The 13,292-nt window shown below is 36.7% G+C and overlaps 2 protein-coding genes and 1 long non-coding RNA gene across 4 annotated transcripts; all 3 read left to right on the top strand.

Moving 5' to 3' along the window:
* The first annotated feature begins 282 nt into the window (after positions 1-282).
* LOC130418966 (uncharacterized) lies at positions 283-3,554 on the top strand. Its single transcript, XR_008906451.1, has 3 exons — positions 283-2,654; positions 2,728-2,922; positions 3,498-3,554. It is a non-coding gene; the product is annotated as an uncharacterized LOC130418966 (long non-coding RNA).
* A 36-nt stretch (positions 3,555-3,590) lies between these two features.
* On the top strand, positions 3,591-9,245 carry nelfb (negative elongation factor complex member B). Its single transcript, XM_056745195.1, has 13 exons — positions 3,591-3,832; positions 4,026-4,186; positions 4,285-4,384; positions 4,924-5,154; positions 5,321-5,506; positions 5,835-5,947; positions 6,081-6,183; positions 6,410-6,505; positions 6,890-7,032; positions 7,113-7,219; positions 7,744-7,885; positions 8,038-8,146; positions 8,411-9,245. Exons 1-13 carry the CDS (start codon positions 3,731-3,733, stop codon positions 8,564-8,566), a joined length of 1,749 nt encoding a protein of 582 aa, XP_056601173.1. The 5' UTR covers positions 3,591-3,730; the 3' UTR covers positions 8,567-9,245.
* Positions 9,246-10,369: 1,124 nt separating this feature from the next.
* LOC130418965 (lysophosphatidic acid receptor 6) lies at positions 10,370-13,146 on the top strand. Of its 2 annotated transcripts, none has more exons than XM_056745200.1 (2): positions 10,370-10,479; positions 11,505-13,146. In XM_056745200.1, exon 2 carries the CDS (start codon positions 11,515-11,517, stop codon positions 12,556-12,558), a length of 1,044 nt encoding a protein of 347 aa, XP_056601178.1. In that variant the 5' UTR covers positions 10,370-10,479; positions 11,505-11,514; the 3' UTR covers positions 12,559-13,146. The 2 variants fall into 2 exon arrangements, with proteins under 2 accessions (XP_056601178.1, XP_056601177.1); XM_056745199.1 differs by lacking the exon at positions 10,370-10,479 and adding an exon at positions 10,568-10,631.
* The last annotated feature ends 146 nt before the right edge of the window (positions 13,147-13,292 follow it).

Below are 13,292 nucleotides of genomic sequence, written 5' to 3'. Positions count from 1 at the left end.
GAAAAGATTTGGCCTGTGATTTTATTTGTGCTGTTTTTGTCTTGTACTTTAAGGGTATTCATTGTCAAGTTTATGTTACTGAATGTACATGTGTCAGATAAATTATGGTAAGGAACAATGCCTAAACGAATCAGATGGAATTGTTGTTTTGATTAATCTTGCTTATGTGTAATTCTAGCAAATGTGGTCTGCGAAGAATTTTTTTTGGATGAACTGATAAGACGACCAGAAGTCTTTAAACACATCCCTCATAAGAAATAAATTGCTCATGATTAGGGTTGGGTATCGTGTTACAAATTTCAAAGAACCGGGGATTCGATAGGACACTTGCTTTTCTGTTCTGTGTATCGATTCCTGACTTTTAAATCACTCGGGTACGGCAGTGAGCATTTTAGCGTTGTATCTGTCTACCAGGACCTGCGACAAAACGTTCAGAAGTTTGGTTAAACTTTGAGAAAAAAGATGATAGCTTTGCCACATGCAATACGTGTGGTAAAGATATTTCCTGAAAGGGAGGAAGTACCTCTTATATTATGAAACGCGAAATGCACCGTGTTTAAGTGTCTCAGCCTCGAGTCTTCCTGCTACAACGCACCAGATAACGTTAGCTATTGCAGCGTCTCAAACTCAGGAACAAAATACAGATAGAGATGAAAAGACAATCATTTTTGTTTAAGTTACTTTATTTTTTAATGGTGCTATTCACAATTAAATATATCCCGGAAGCCACAGGACAACGTGTTCCAGTATATTTTAAACGATATTAATTTGAATTATTAATCCAATCACTTTTAAAAAATGAATTAATTCATTAACTTATTTTATTCACAAATGATTGTTTAGATAATGGACGATCTAGCTACTGCATGTTATATATTTTATGTTGTATTTTTGTGTTATACTTAAATAGTTTGGGTTTGTAAATGCTTCTGATTATTCCATGATGGAAGTGTTGTTTATTTAATTATTTTTCAAATTGTCACAGTTAACAGTTATGTGGCTAGAATAAGTGAAAACTGTTTTCTTTAAGTATTTGATATTTTTTTCTCTCCCCCCAAAATAATCGATAAGAACCGGATTCTATAAGCAGAACCGGAACCGGAATCGCTAAAATTAAAACGATACCCAACCCTACTCATTATGGATCCTCGAGCAAACGTCTAATATAGAAAACAAAATCACCTTTTCATAACAGTTTGATCATAGGCACGCAAGGCACTCCATATCACAAGAAAGAGAGGAGGCTGGCGCCACCTATTGGTCAAACCATTCAACGAAATGTGCATGTGTAGCCCTTGTGGTATTTGGTATGTTTCAGGGCTCAAAAACACCTTTCTCAAGTATATACTTATGTGTGTCGACTGGCATAGCTGAAATTTAACACGGTTTACAATTATGTTAGAGCTTTCTAAACTGAAAACAGTTAGCAGCGACATATTTTAAAAATCATCAGTCCCTTTGTTTTGTCTCAAAATGCGCAAAATTTTATTTTTGTAGGGCATGTTTAAAAATAACTTAAATGGCCTAATTTATAAAGCCAGTCCTGGTTTAAGATAACCCCTGTCCGGGAAACCACCCCCTTAAGTACTATGTAGATGAGGCAATGCTTAAATTAGTGTTTTTTATTTATCTTTGTGTATTGCAGACACAAGGATCAAACATCTCTATAGTTCACACCTGCTATCTGTCAGGTTACACTGACGTCATAAAGCTGGGCAGTGTGTTTGATACTCCATGTGTTAACAAACAAACTCCTTATAAACCTGATGACAAGCTCCAAATGAAGGGCACTGGAAACTTCTATCATTGCCAGGGAAATATTTCTCATCTCTTCTCTTTTAACAACTGCTCTTATTCCAAATGCTCTTTTAATGCATTCCAGCCCAACATTACAGGAAACTTTATGGTAGGAGAGTTCATACTGCATATAAGTAAAACAGTTACACAATCACTTTTAATTTGATTGCTTTGTTCCAAATTTTCTTTTTACTCGTAAAACATTCTTTCCCTAGGAAACATTAATAAAATATTTTGGGTGTAATACTGTATGCTAAATGTTTATGATGCTGTGCATTTGCCGTAAACGCTTATTTTAACCACTTGATTAATAATTGTGATGTACGTAAACGCACTTTCTCTCGCACAGCCATTTGCTGCTTTCTTCTACACTATAGAGTTCTTACAGAAAGCTACAGGCATCACCATCACCTCCCCAGCACACATAGAGAAGGCTGCGAGTTATGTCTGTAACATGAGTTTTCCGGAGGTACCTCCTCATTTGTTGAAGTCTGCAATGACTTCTATGTCCTAGCAATTTACTAGAAGATCCATGACATTCACAGATCCTGGATTAAAACAATAAAAAATAAAAGTTTTTAATTCAAATGTGATTAAATTTGAGATTTCCTCCAAGGGGAGAGAGTTAATAAGAGAAATGGTTACAGCTGAGAAAAATGTTCATCAAATAAACTCTTGCTTTACATTCTCTCCTCCAGATGCAAATTAAGTTTCCTGATGAGGGGAAATATTTGATGGACTACTGTGCAGATTCTGTCTTTGTCCACATGCTCCTTATCAGTGGTTATGGCTTTAATAATCTCTCTTTCTCACACATCTTCTTTCAGGAGGAAGTAAGTCCCGAATAAGCCTTCAAGGTAGGTAAATAACTTAATACTTTAAAAAAGTTATTATGTCAAGACAAAATTGTAATGTTGCTTTGCTTTGCAGGATGAATACACCTCTGTTGGCTGGTCCCTTCGCTATATGTTAAGTTTAAGCACCTTTCTTCTAGCTGAAAAGGTGGCACTGAGAAAAGCACTACGCCAAGATGCCTGCAGCGCTGCAATTTTTTAAATCTTTTCGGGCCTTTTTTTGCATCTTTCTTTTGTCTTGTTAGAACCTACTACAAAAATACCACTAAAGGTTGTTGTCTCCTTTTATCAATATGCAGAAAATAGCTTTTCTAAGGACGTTGGCCTACCTTTTTAGAGAATATGTAACAGACTGCAAGCAATTAGAATGCATTATTGAAACCTGTACTATTTAGTTACACTGCTGAATTTATTATGCTGAAATTTGTTTCTTCTTTAGTTTCTGCACAGTTTTGTTTAATAAGCTCTTTTGTGTTTACTGTAGGCCTATAGTTCACTGTTAACTTTTAAAGTGTAAAATTGTATAGAGATGTCAAACGCATCACTTCTATTTCACTTAATACACTGACCTAATTTGACACCATTACAACTGTTTCAAATGGTTTCCTTTTTTTATATAGTGATCAACGAGAGAACATTATTTAAGCAACATTTGTCGCGCAAATTTGTGCGGCCTGTTGGTTGTTAAGTGCAAGTATATAAACAAAAAATATTTAATGTTGGAAGAATCAGATAATTGAATAAACTTAGTTGTCATTTATTTAAGCTATGTAATAAAAAAGCTCCAGTTTTGCATACGCTACAATCGTTTTAATGCTTTGATTATTGTTTTATGCGGATGTGCAGCGCCAGTCAGCGGAGTGTAGCGTACAGCACGAGGTCGGAACCTTTCTGAAGCGGAACCCTTTACGATGTATCGGAAATACGCAAACAAGAGACTGTTGACTAGGTTGCACAGGTAGGAAGTGTGCGAAATCATATAACACCGAACAATGCAAATCTAGACAACATTATCTATATTCCACTCTTACAGTTCCTTTCAACTTTTATTTTACTGCAAATAAAAGCAGCGTCTCAAAATGTTCGCGGGGTTGCCGGAGCTCGGAATCTCAAATGGAGAAGATCTGAAAGAAACTCTCACTAACTGTACAGAGCCTCTGAAAGCCATCGACCAGTTTCAGGTAACGTTGAGATCTTTACACACGTGGATATGTTTCATAACTTTTAATGACTTCATTGGAGTTTGTTGAGTCGCAATGTAGTCATGCTGTGAGACAGAATCTAATTAGGCAATTTGATGACAGAAGAATGACAGCCTCCAATTTTGCCGCGTAATAAAACTCACGTTGATTCTAACCATATTGTTCCTCTCAGATGGAAAATGGCATATTGTTGCCAACCCTACAGTCAGCATTGCCTTTCTTGGATCTTCACGGCACTCCGCGATTGGAGTTTCACCAGTCTGTCTTCGATGAGCTTCGAGATAAGTTGATGGAGCGTGTTGCTGTCATTGCAGAGGGCAAAGAAGAGGACAGGTAACTTAACAAGAAAGTGTTATTTACAACAATGAATTTGCCTAGTAAAAACACACACAGTCATGAAACACACTAATGCATCGCTTAATTTAACACAGATATGTTAAACTGGAAGAACTTCTGGAGAAAAGCTTCCCATTGGTGAAGATGCCATCTATACAGCCCGTTGTTATGCAAGTGCTTAAACATCTGCCAAAGGTACCCACTGTGTTTTGCAATGGTCTGTTATTGATGACACATATACTATAAATAGTCATTACAGAGACAGGTTCATTGAGTCAATACCAGAGAGATTAATTGAGTCATTACCGTGACCAAAAGCTAGAGTCAACATTAGATTAAAATTCTTCGAACATTCTTGAAAAATGTTTGTTCACAATGGTTTTATTATAGTAAACGTGTAGTAACCATGTTTTTATTTATTTTTATTGGCATATTGATTATTCTTTGTATTATCATAGGTATTAATATTATTAAACTATGTTTATTTTAAGGCCATAGTAATTCAGTTGTAACTATGGTTTTACTACAAAAAAGACCAAAAATGAAGGTTAGTTAAAACCATGACACTTTTCATAAAGATTCATTCATTTATTCAACCCACATCACTTAAAAACAGACTTATAAATAGCAAACTTTTATATATAGAAAATCTCCTCTTGACTTACCTCGATAAAATGTTCCACCATCTGAAAAAAATGACATTATCATAACATCAAGCTTCTGTTTGGTTGTAGGTGCCTGAGAAGAAGCTAAAGCAGGTGATGGCTGAAAAAGAGCTCTACAAAGTGTGTGCGGTGGAGGTGAAACGGCAGATTTGGCAAGACAATCAGGCTCTCTTCGGGGATGAAGTGTCTCCTCTGTTGAAGCAGTATATTGTGGAGAAGGAGGCGGCTCTCTTCAGCAGTGATCTTTCCGTCCTTCACAACTTCTTCAGTTCTTCACCCAAAACACGCAGACAGGGCGAGGTGAGTGCCTGGTTTGGCGTCTTACAATATTACAGTCTTACAATTCGATCTATAAATACTATTAGGCAAACACAGGGTAAAATTGTGCTGCAATAGCTTTCTTCTTTGTAAATCACTTTTCTACAAACAATTCAGGAACATGTAAAGGATGTTTATGCATCTTCAGGTAGTGCTGAAGCTGACCCAGATGATTGGGAAGAATGTGAAGCTCTACGATATGGTGCTGCAGTTCTTGCGGACGTTGTTCCTGCGCACACGTAATGTGCACTATTGTACCCTGCGAGCCGAGCTGCTCATGTCTCTTCATGACCTGGACGTCAGCGAGATCTGTTCAGTCGACCCCTGTCACAAGGTGAGAAATGAGTATGCTGAAAATGTAATGCATTGGAAAGTGATTTTTGAACCACTGTTGGATCACTATATCCTATTAGGGTGATGCCTTTGGATGAAATAAGTTACTGGTGTCCATCTGAAACCTTGTATCTCCATATTTCACAATTTTTATTTTTGGCATAAATCATTATTATTGGTCAACCTTGTCACAGGGTTTTGCAAATGTCTAACCAATAAAAAGTATTAAGAAGTGCTTGTCAACTTATGACAATACAGTATTTAATTGTTTAAAATTTAAAATTGTTTGTATAGTATTGAAGACATCTTATACTCTCTCTCTTTTGTAGTTTTCCTGGTGTTTGGATGCCTGCATCAGAGAAAAGTTTGTGGATGCCAAGCGGGCTCGAGAGTTACAAGGCTTCCTGGATGGGGTAAAGAAAGGACAGGAACAAGTGTTAGGGTACGAGAAACACATGTACCTGTATAGACATGAGAAACAAAGCATTTAAAATAAACCCACAAAACTTACTGTATAAGATAAACACAAAAAAACTGTCTAATATGTAAGCACACTCTGACCCTGTTCTTGACAGTGACCTCTCTATGATCCTTTGTGATCCATTCGCCTGTAACACGCTAGTGTTGAGCACGGTGAGGAATCTTCAGGAGCTGTTGAGCCAGGATGCACTACCCAGAGTAAGAACTGTAGCTCTCTAGTGAGCTACTTTTGTATATTCAGGGTCCAACATTGTGCATTACAGAAAACAAATTCTTATATTTTTTATGATCTCATAATAATATAACTTATTAAGGGAAATTTCAACCAGTTCCAGAATGTAAAATGTAGACTCTATGTTTTAAACTACAATCTTGATGTTGAAAAGGTTCATATTTATCTTATTTGATAACTGCCGGTTTACAGGACAGCCCTGATCTCCTCTTGCTGCTGCGGATGCTTTCTCTTGGTCAGGGTGCCTGGGACATGATCGACAGCCAGGTTTTCAAAGAGCCACGAATGGTAAGATCATCAGCTTACAATTTTCTGCATTAAGGGTGTCATTTCCGAGCCACTAGCAACACAAAATGGAATTGCCTCACTTGTTTTAGGTTTGGGACTGTTAATGGCAATGAATCTTTTTTTTGGCCTTATGGCATTTTTCTTTGATAGAACAGTGCAGATATGACTGGAAATTATATGGGATGAGAGGGGGGAACAGGAGTCGGGAAAGGATTCCTCACAATATGTCGGCATGGTGCCCACTTGGCTATTGTCACGGACATGAAATAAAAGTTTTGAAACTTGTCAGGATTTGCTTTACTGTTTGCCTTTAACTAGATGAAACGTCCAGAAAAAAGAGTTATGTTGTAGAATTCACAACGCATCTTATCTTGTCAATTTTAGGATTTGGAGGTTGTTACACGCTTTTTGCCCGCCATGATGTCGATAGTGGTGGATGACTACACGTTCACCGTGGAGCAGAAACTTCCCAGTGAAGAGAAGACCTCCCTCACATACCCCAACACTCTGCCTGATACATTCTCTAAGTACAACACATCAACCCGCTGGTTCTTAAGCCAACATCAAGAACATACATTTTTCATCATCATCTTTCCCTTCTGTGCAGGTATTTACTGGAAAACAGGGTGGCATGTGAGATAGGCCTTTATTATGTGCTTCATATCGCTAAGCAGAGGAATAAGAATGCTCTGCAGAGGCTTCTGCCTGCACTGGGTGAGAAACATCTCATTCTATCAACTACATTAACGTAATGGAAACATTTAAAGGGAATAGAATAAAATAAATAAAAATAGAATAAAAATTCTGTCATTGTTTACTCGCCCTCGAATGGTTCCAAACCTGTATACATTTCTTTGTTCTGATGACACAGAGAAAAATATTTGGAAGAATGCTTGTTACCAAACAGTTCTTGAACCCTATTGACTACCATAGTAGGAAAAATGACAATGGTAGCCCCAGACCTGTTTACTTACCTAGATCCTTTTAAGTATCTTCTTTTGTGTTCAACAGAACACAGAAATTTATTCTCCTTTTTATTTTTCCTACTATGGTAGTCAATGGTGGGCAAGAACTGTTTATTTACAAGCATTCTTCCAAATATCTTTCTCTGTGTTCATCAGAACAAAGAGATCTTTACAGATTTGGAACAACTTGAGGGTAAATGATGAGAACTTTGATTTTTGGGTGAACTTTTCCTTAAACAAGAAACTGATTACTTTGTATTTGTGTTGTCATAGTGGAAACATATAATGACATGGCATTTGGAGACATCTTCCTTCATCTTCTCATTGGTCATCTGACTTTACTTTCTGATGAATTCGGATCGGAGGAGTTCTGTACTGCTGTTTTTGAAAACTTCCTGCTTACCTCTTTCTCTAGGTCCGTATTATTTTGTTTAACGGCACAAAGCCTGGCTAGAATGACCTGATTTTGTTTTCTTTTGAGCATTTAACACATTTAATTTATTTTTATCAGTATATTTTTTTAGGTTAATGCAATTACTGAGGTTACTTTCTTGCTCTTATTTGCAGTAAGGAGAATGTTCACAGACACGCTCTTCGCTTGCTGAACCACCAACACCAGAAGGTGTTGCCGTCCTACATAGAAACTTTAAAGAAAACACTTGAACCTCCAAAACAGGTACTTTAAAGGAATTCTTTCCTAAATTGCACAAAACACCTGACTTTTTAGTGTTAACAACATCATATTTAATGTGATACACAAGAGTCATGTCAATGTATAGTTCACCCACAATTGCAATATTTAAAATCTGGTTAGCATATCAAAGATAACAAGATGGCACCTAAACCACTTTTGTTAACAAGCTCTCAATGTACTCTGACTCTCTCGTTCAGTCACATTGTGAAGTAACTAAAACTATCAACTATCTTAATATGTCTACAGAGCAGTGAGCCAGTGAAGGAACTTTACACCATGTTGAAGGAGAAGCTTGAGGCATCCAAGAAAAGTCCTCTAGAACCAGACGAGGCCCCCTCTCTGGATCTTGGCCTTCATCCTGTTACTGTGCCCCCCACGCCTGGCACCCCCACCACACTGTGAAAAAGACTGGAATCTCTAGCCACGATAGAACCGTAAGCAAAACAGAGCCCAAGAGCAGCCATGGTTATATGGATTTAATCTATGTATCTGTTAACATAAAGACTGAGGCAAACACAGTTACCTTTGTTAAGTAGGACTGTGCTGGTTATGACTTTGATGTTATCTATTTTTTATAAAAGTCTTTTAAAAAGTATTTTGTGGGTCAAACGCTTTTCAATTTCTTGCTTTTTTAAGAAAAGGTAGCCTTGTTTATTTGCTGAATGAGTTAAATAACTGTCTTATGTACAGTGATGGATTATTCAATAGGTTTTGTTTTGGATTATGTCATTGATAAGCCCTCTTGTAAATAAAAGTATCAATCAGAACACAGTCTCTTCAGTTTTGAGTGTTTTGGAAAATATAGACATTATTTACAGGGTCCGAAGGTGATTAAAAACCTGTGAGGTTTCAAATGATTTCTTAAATGATATGATTTCAGGTCTGCAAAATTCTACACTCTTCACTGAAAAGTTATGCTGTCCTTACATGCTTTACCTAAACAGAAAGTGTTAGGATGACTGGTGTTTCCCCAGTGGAAAAATAAAAACCATAAAGATATTTAAATCCTCTCAGAACTGCTTAATGTTGTTTACTTTCCGACTGTATTGGTTAAAGTAAGTGAGAACTGAGAAATTACACAAGAGGAACATTGGAAACCGAGAACAAGCATCCACACAAATGGCAATAAAATGTTCCTGTTTTTACTTGTTTTCATTATGGCTGTTCCTTTTCTTTGACTGATCATTTGATCTCACACAAAAGCTCATTATATTAAACATTCAAAAGAAAAAAGTGTGTATTTTGCAAACAGCTACAGTGTTGCTGTATGTACAGAAGTTTGGAAGACTCAGAAGCAGCTTATTGGGACAGCTGCTTGTCCCTGTTCTGTCAGTTCAAACAACATCATACTTGCCTTACAGTGCCAATGTTGTCTCCTTTTATTATTCATAAAATGTTACAGCTGCTCAAGGCATGTAGCATTAAACCTGAGGCCGATGCTGTTCTTATAAAGGTTCCTTCCTAGAAGCATTCCTGACAGTATTACTACTGAAAAGGAAGCGGAGTGTTTCAACCTTTAAACCTACCAAAACCTTACTCAGTTACATGATGAAAGTGCTGTTGTACTATAGATTACTAGACCATGTTAAATACATTAATGTACAGTGTGTCATAACTGAGTGTTGAAGTCACATCGCATTAGTAATCTATTATAAAATTGACAATCCACCCCCAGACTTTGATTATCTTTAACTTAACAAATTTGTGGGTGGCAACCGTGGCATGTCAAAAATGTCAAATCCTCCAGACCTGAAAATTAAATACTCGAAGGTCATGTGATTATAATAGTGTGAGCATTTATATTTTTGTATCTTTATTATCACTTTCAGGATAGAGTAGTACTCCCAATTGTCCTGTCACCCAGAGCCAGCTGAAAGATTTTGGAGACAGAACCCAGAGGCAGATGTGCTTTAACTGAAAATCTATAGTGACATAGGGACCAAAAACTCAAGACTATAGTCAAAAGGGTTTTCTATGCGTAACATACCCTGGTGACCTAGAACCCTGGCTCCATGCTTCAACACAAGACACAGCAAAACAAAGACAGAGCACAAAAGACAACCAGACAAAAGACAACACTCAAAACAAAACCCAATGCAAGAACTGAGTACCAGGATCCATCTATCATGTTCTGACACAGAACGCAGAGGTGTCACGATCCTGACATAAGTACAGTCATGATCCTTGCATCCATGAGACTGAAGAAAAATGCTTACAAGGATGACAGGATAAAGTCATTTTCAAACACAGATGTTCTGACTAAACTGCTAGAAATTGCTTATTTTTGACAGGTTAGGAACTGCTGACCAAAAAAGGTAAATCCTGTTTCAGTTCCTCTGTGCTCGCACACTGATATCAAGCTGAGGCTAAAAAGTTATTCACAGTTTTTACAATCATCTGTCTGTGCACTGCATGTATCTGATTGCACAAGTTCCAAGGAGTTTTGAAGGAAGTTTTGCATAAACCCGTAAGTGCTCTGTGGCTCTTAACTGTATTTAGAATTATTTGATCAAAGTTTACTTTTGAATTTGAATGTCTTTATATTTTATTTTCTGTCTATCAATAAGCTCTCAAACTCACAATAAAATATAAGAAAGGGCTGCACAGCTTTATCAATTTGTGAAATGTACAATATAACTTGAATGCACTGTGAGTAACTTTGGTTAAATGTGAGATGGCTCTTACTGCTTTGGCTCTGTGTAAAATGAAACAGTACACACAAGGTTTCTCAAATGACGTTTTTTAATATTTCTATAAAATATAAAGTCCTCATTCATTTTCATGTCAATTTACATTTTAAAATATAGCACATGATCACATTCAAATATTTTAACTGACTTTTTATTGTCAATATATTTGAATACTTACAGCATATAGAATTTGGTCAGGTTTGTATAGGACAAAATCATCATGTTATAAAACTTTTCATCTTGACATATGCTATTATGTTTTGTTACAAATAATTTATGTTCCGTTGTGTGCCATGTGCTCTAGTCATTTTGTTTAATCTTGATAAACCTTCTGCTTAAACCATTATTATTCTACAAATTCTTATTACCATTTCATGGTTATACTGGGAATTGTATTGGTTTAATTGAAACTATAATGGTCTCTGCTGTGGGTCTCTACTGTAATGTTTTGAGTTCTGTTGGGATCGTATCTGGTGGATGGGAACCAACAGAAATGCACATGAAAACACTTTACAATGTTTAGGAACTTTGTATTGTTTTAATGGTAAACAGCTGAAGTTTCATGTTGTTATTGCACGGTTATGTTTATTTTCTATTAATTTCTGCATCTATTTCTCATATTTATAAAACTTGTTTTTCCCTTTACATAGTTTCATCAAGATGAATACCTCGCTCTCACACAGTCCAGTGATTTTGAGCCACAGCAACACAAGCACATGTTCTCCTGAGCCTCAGCACATGTCTCTCGCTGTGATCCTCTGTTTGGTCTATGTGATGGGTCTCCTGCTTAATGGCTTCAGCTTGTGGGTCTTCACCTGTCGCATTCACAAGTGGGACTCGGGAGTACTTCTTCTGTTTAATCTGGCTCTATCTGATGCTATTATAACTCCACTCACTCCTCTAATGGCAGCATATTTAGCCATGGGCAACTGGATTTTTGGGAAGTTTGCCTGCCAGTTGAAGATCGCAGTTCTGAGTGTGCACTTCAATGGAAGCATCCTTTTCCTCACACTCATTAGCATACATCGCTATGTGACCGTGGTGCACTTCAATCGCTCCTCACTTATGAAAAGAAAGACTTTTGTGAAGAAACTTTGTGCTGGGATTTGGTGTTTTCTTATAATGAACAGCATTATTTATGGATGGTTGCTTCCGGTGACCACTGAGGACAGCCATAGGCAGTGTCTTACTATCCATCAGACGAAGCTCACGAATGCATACTTTATTATTAACTTTGTGCTTTTCATTTTCTGGTGTATTTTGCCCTTATCCGTGTCTGTGTTTTGCTATGGTCGTCTTGCCAGCTCAGTGTCTCGCATTAACATACATTCTATAAAGGGCCAGACAGTCAAAGCCAAGTCAATGAGGATGATAGGCATTTGTCTGGTCATATTTGGACTCTGCTTTCTTCCTCTCAATGTGGTTCGGACCATTGGAGTGGTTGTGAAAAAGTATTACCCTGAGAAATGCAGGCTTATGTTGCGGTTGCAAACCGCATATTATGTATGTTACATATTAGCAGGAATTAACTGTTGCTTGGACCCCCTGATTTACTTTTTTGGTTCGCATAACTTCATTAAAGCATTCAGGAGGTCTCTGAGGACGATAGGAATGAGACGGAATGTTGAGAAAAAGAGTGATTCAGAATCATTGAGTCAAAGTGTAAACAAAAATGTCATTTATACAGTATCGCAGTCAATTTAAAGGAATAGTTCACCCAAAAATAAAAATTATATCTAGAATTACTCTCTCTCTAGTTGTTCCAAAACCTGTATACATTTCTTGTTGGGTTGAACACAGATAATGATATTTGGATGAATGCTTGTTTTAACCAAACAGTTATTGGACCCCATTGACTACCATAGAACTGATTGACTGCCCCAGAACTGTTTGCTGACCTGTATTCTTCCAAATATATCATGTTCAACAGAACAAAAAATGATAAAGTAATTATGAAGTATGGTAGTCAATAGGACCCAAGAACTATCTGGTTATAAACATTCTTCCAAATATCTTTCTCTGTGTTCATCAGAACAAAGACATTTATACAGATTTGAAACCACTCAAGGCTGAGTAAATGAAGACAGAATTTTTATTTTTGGTTGAACTGTTCCTTTATGCTGTGTATTACAGTATAATTCGTTTTTTATGTTTAATTGGTCACATGTATGACATGGTCAAATGCAGCTTCCCTTACAGAATACAATCAAATAATATAGATTAGGAATAAAATTGAAAAGGTAATAACTAATTATCACTTAAGAAAATAAATATTTTCATTCAATTACAAAATTATTTTGTAAATATTGTGGTATGTTTCCATGTGCTTTTTTACTCTGGCCTGCACATCTGCTAACATATTGTTGAAAAAATAAGAATCTGAAATTGGTAAATTACAAAAATGATTTGTAATCTCTACGTGTTTAAGTGTTGATGTA

The sequence above is a fragment of the Triplophysa dalaica genome, chromosome 4 (assembly GCF_015846415.1).
Source record: "Triplophysa dalaica isolate WHDGS20190420 chromosome 4, ASM1584641v1, whole genome shotgun sequence".
NCBI classification, from domain to species: domain Eukaryota; kingdom Metazoa; phylum Chordata; class Actinopteri; order Cypriniformes; family Nemacheilidae; genus Triplophysa; species Triplophysa dalaica.
The sequence above is the reverse complement of the archived record's forward strand: the minus strand, read 5'-3'. Positions and strand labels throughout refer to the sequence as shown.

Bases quoted from the DNA above. Each gene is read 5' to 3' on its own strand.
- LOC130418965 (XM_056745200.1), top strand. From the start codon at position 11,515: ATGAATACCTCGCTCTCACACAGTCCAGTGATTTTGAGCCACAGCAAC.
- nelfb (XM_056745195.1), top strand. From the start codon at position 3,731: ATGTTCGCGGGGTTGCCGGAGCTCGGAATCTCAAATGGAGAAGATCTG. The intron at 4,385-4,923 runs GTACCCACTGTG...GTTTGGTTGTAG, and splicing joins TGCTTAAACATCTGCCAAAG to GTGCCTGAGAAGAAGCTAAA. The intron at 6,184-6,409 runs GTAAGAACTGTA...GCCGGTTTACAG, and splicing joins GCCAGGATGCACTACCCAGA to GACAGCCCTGATCTCCTCTT.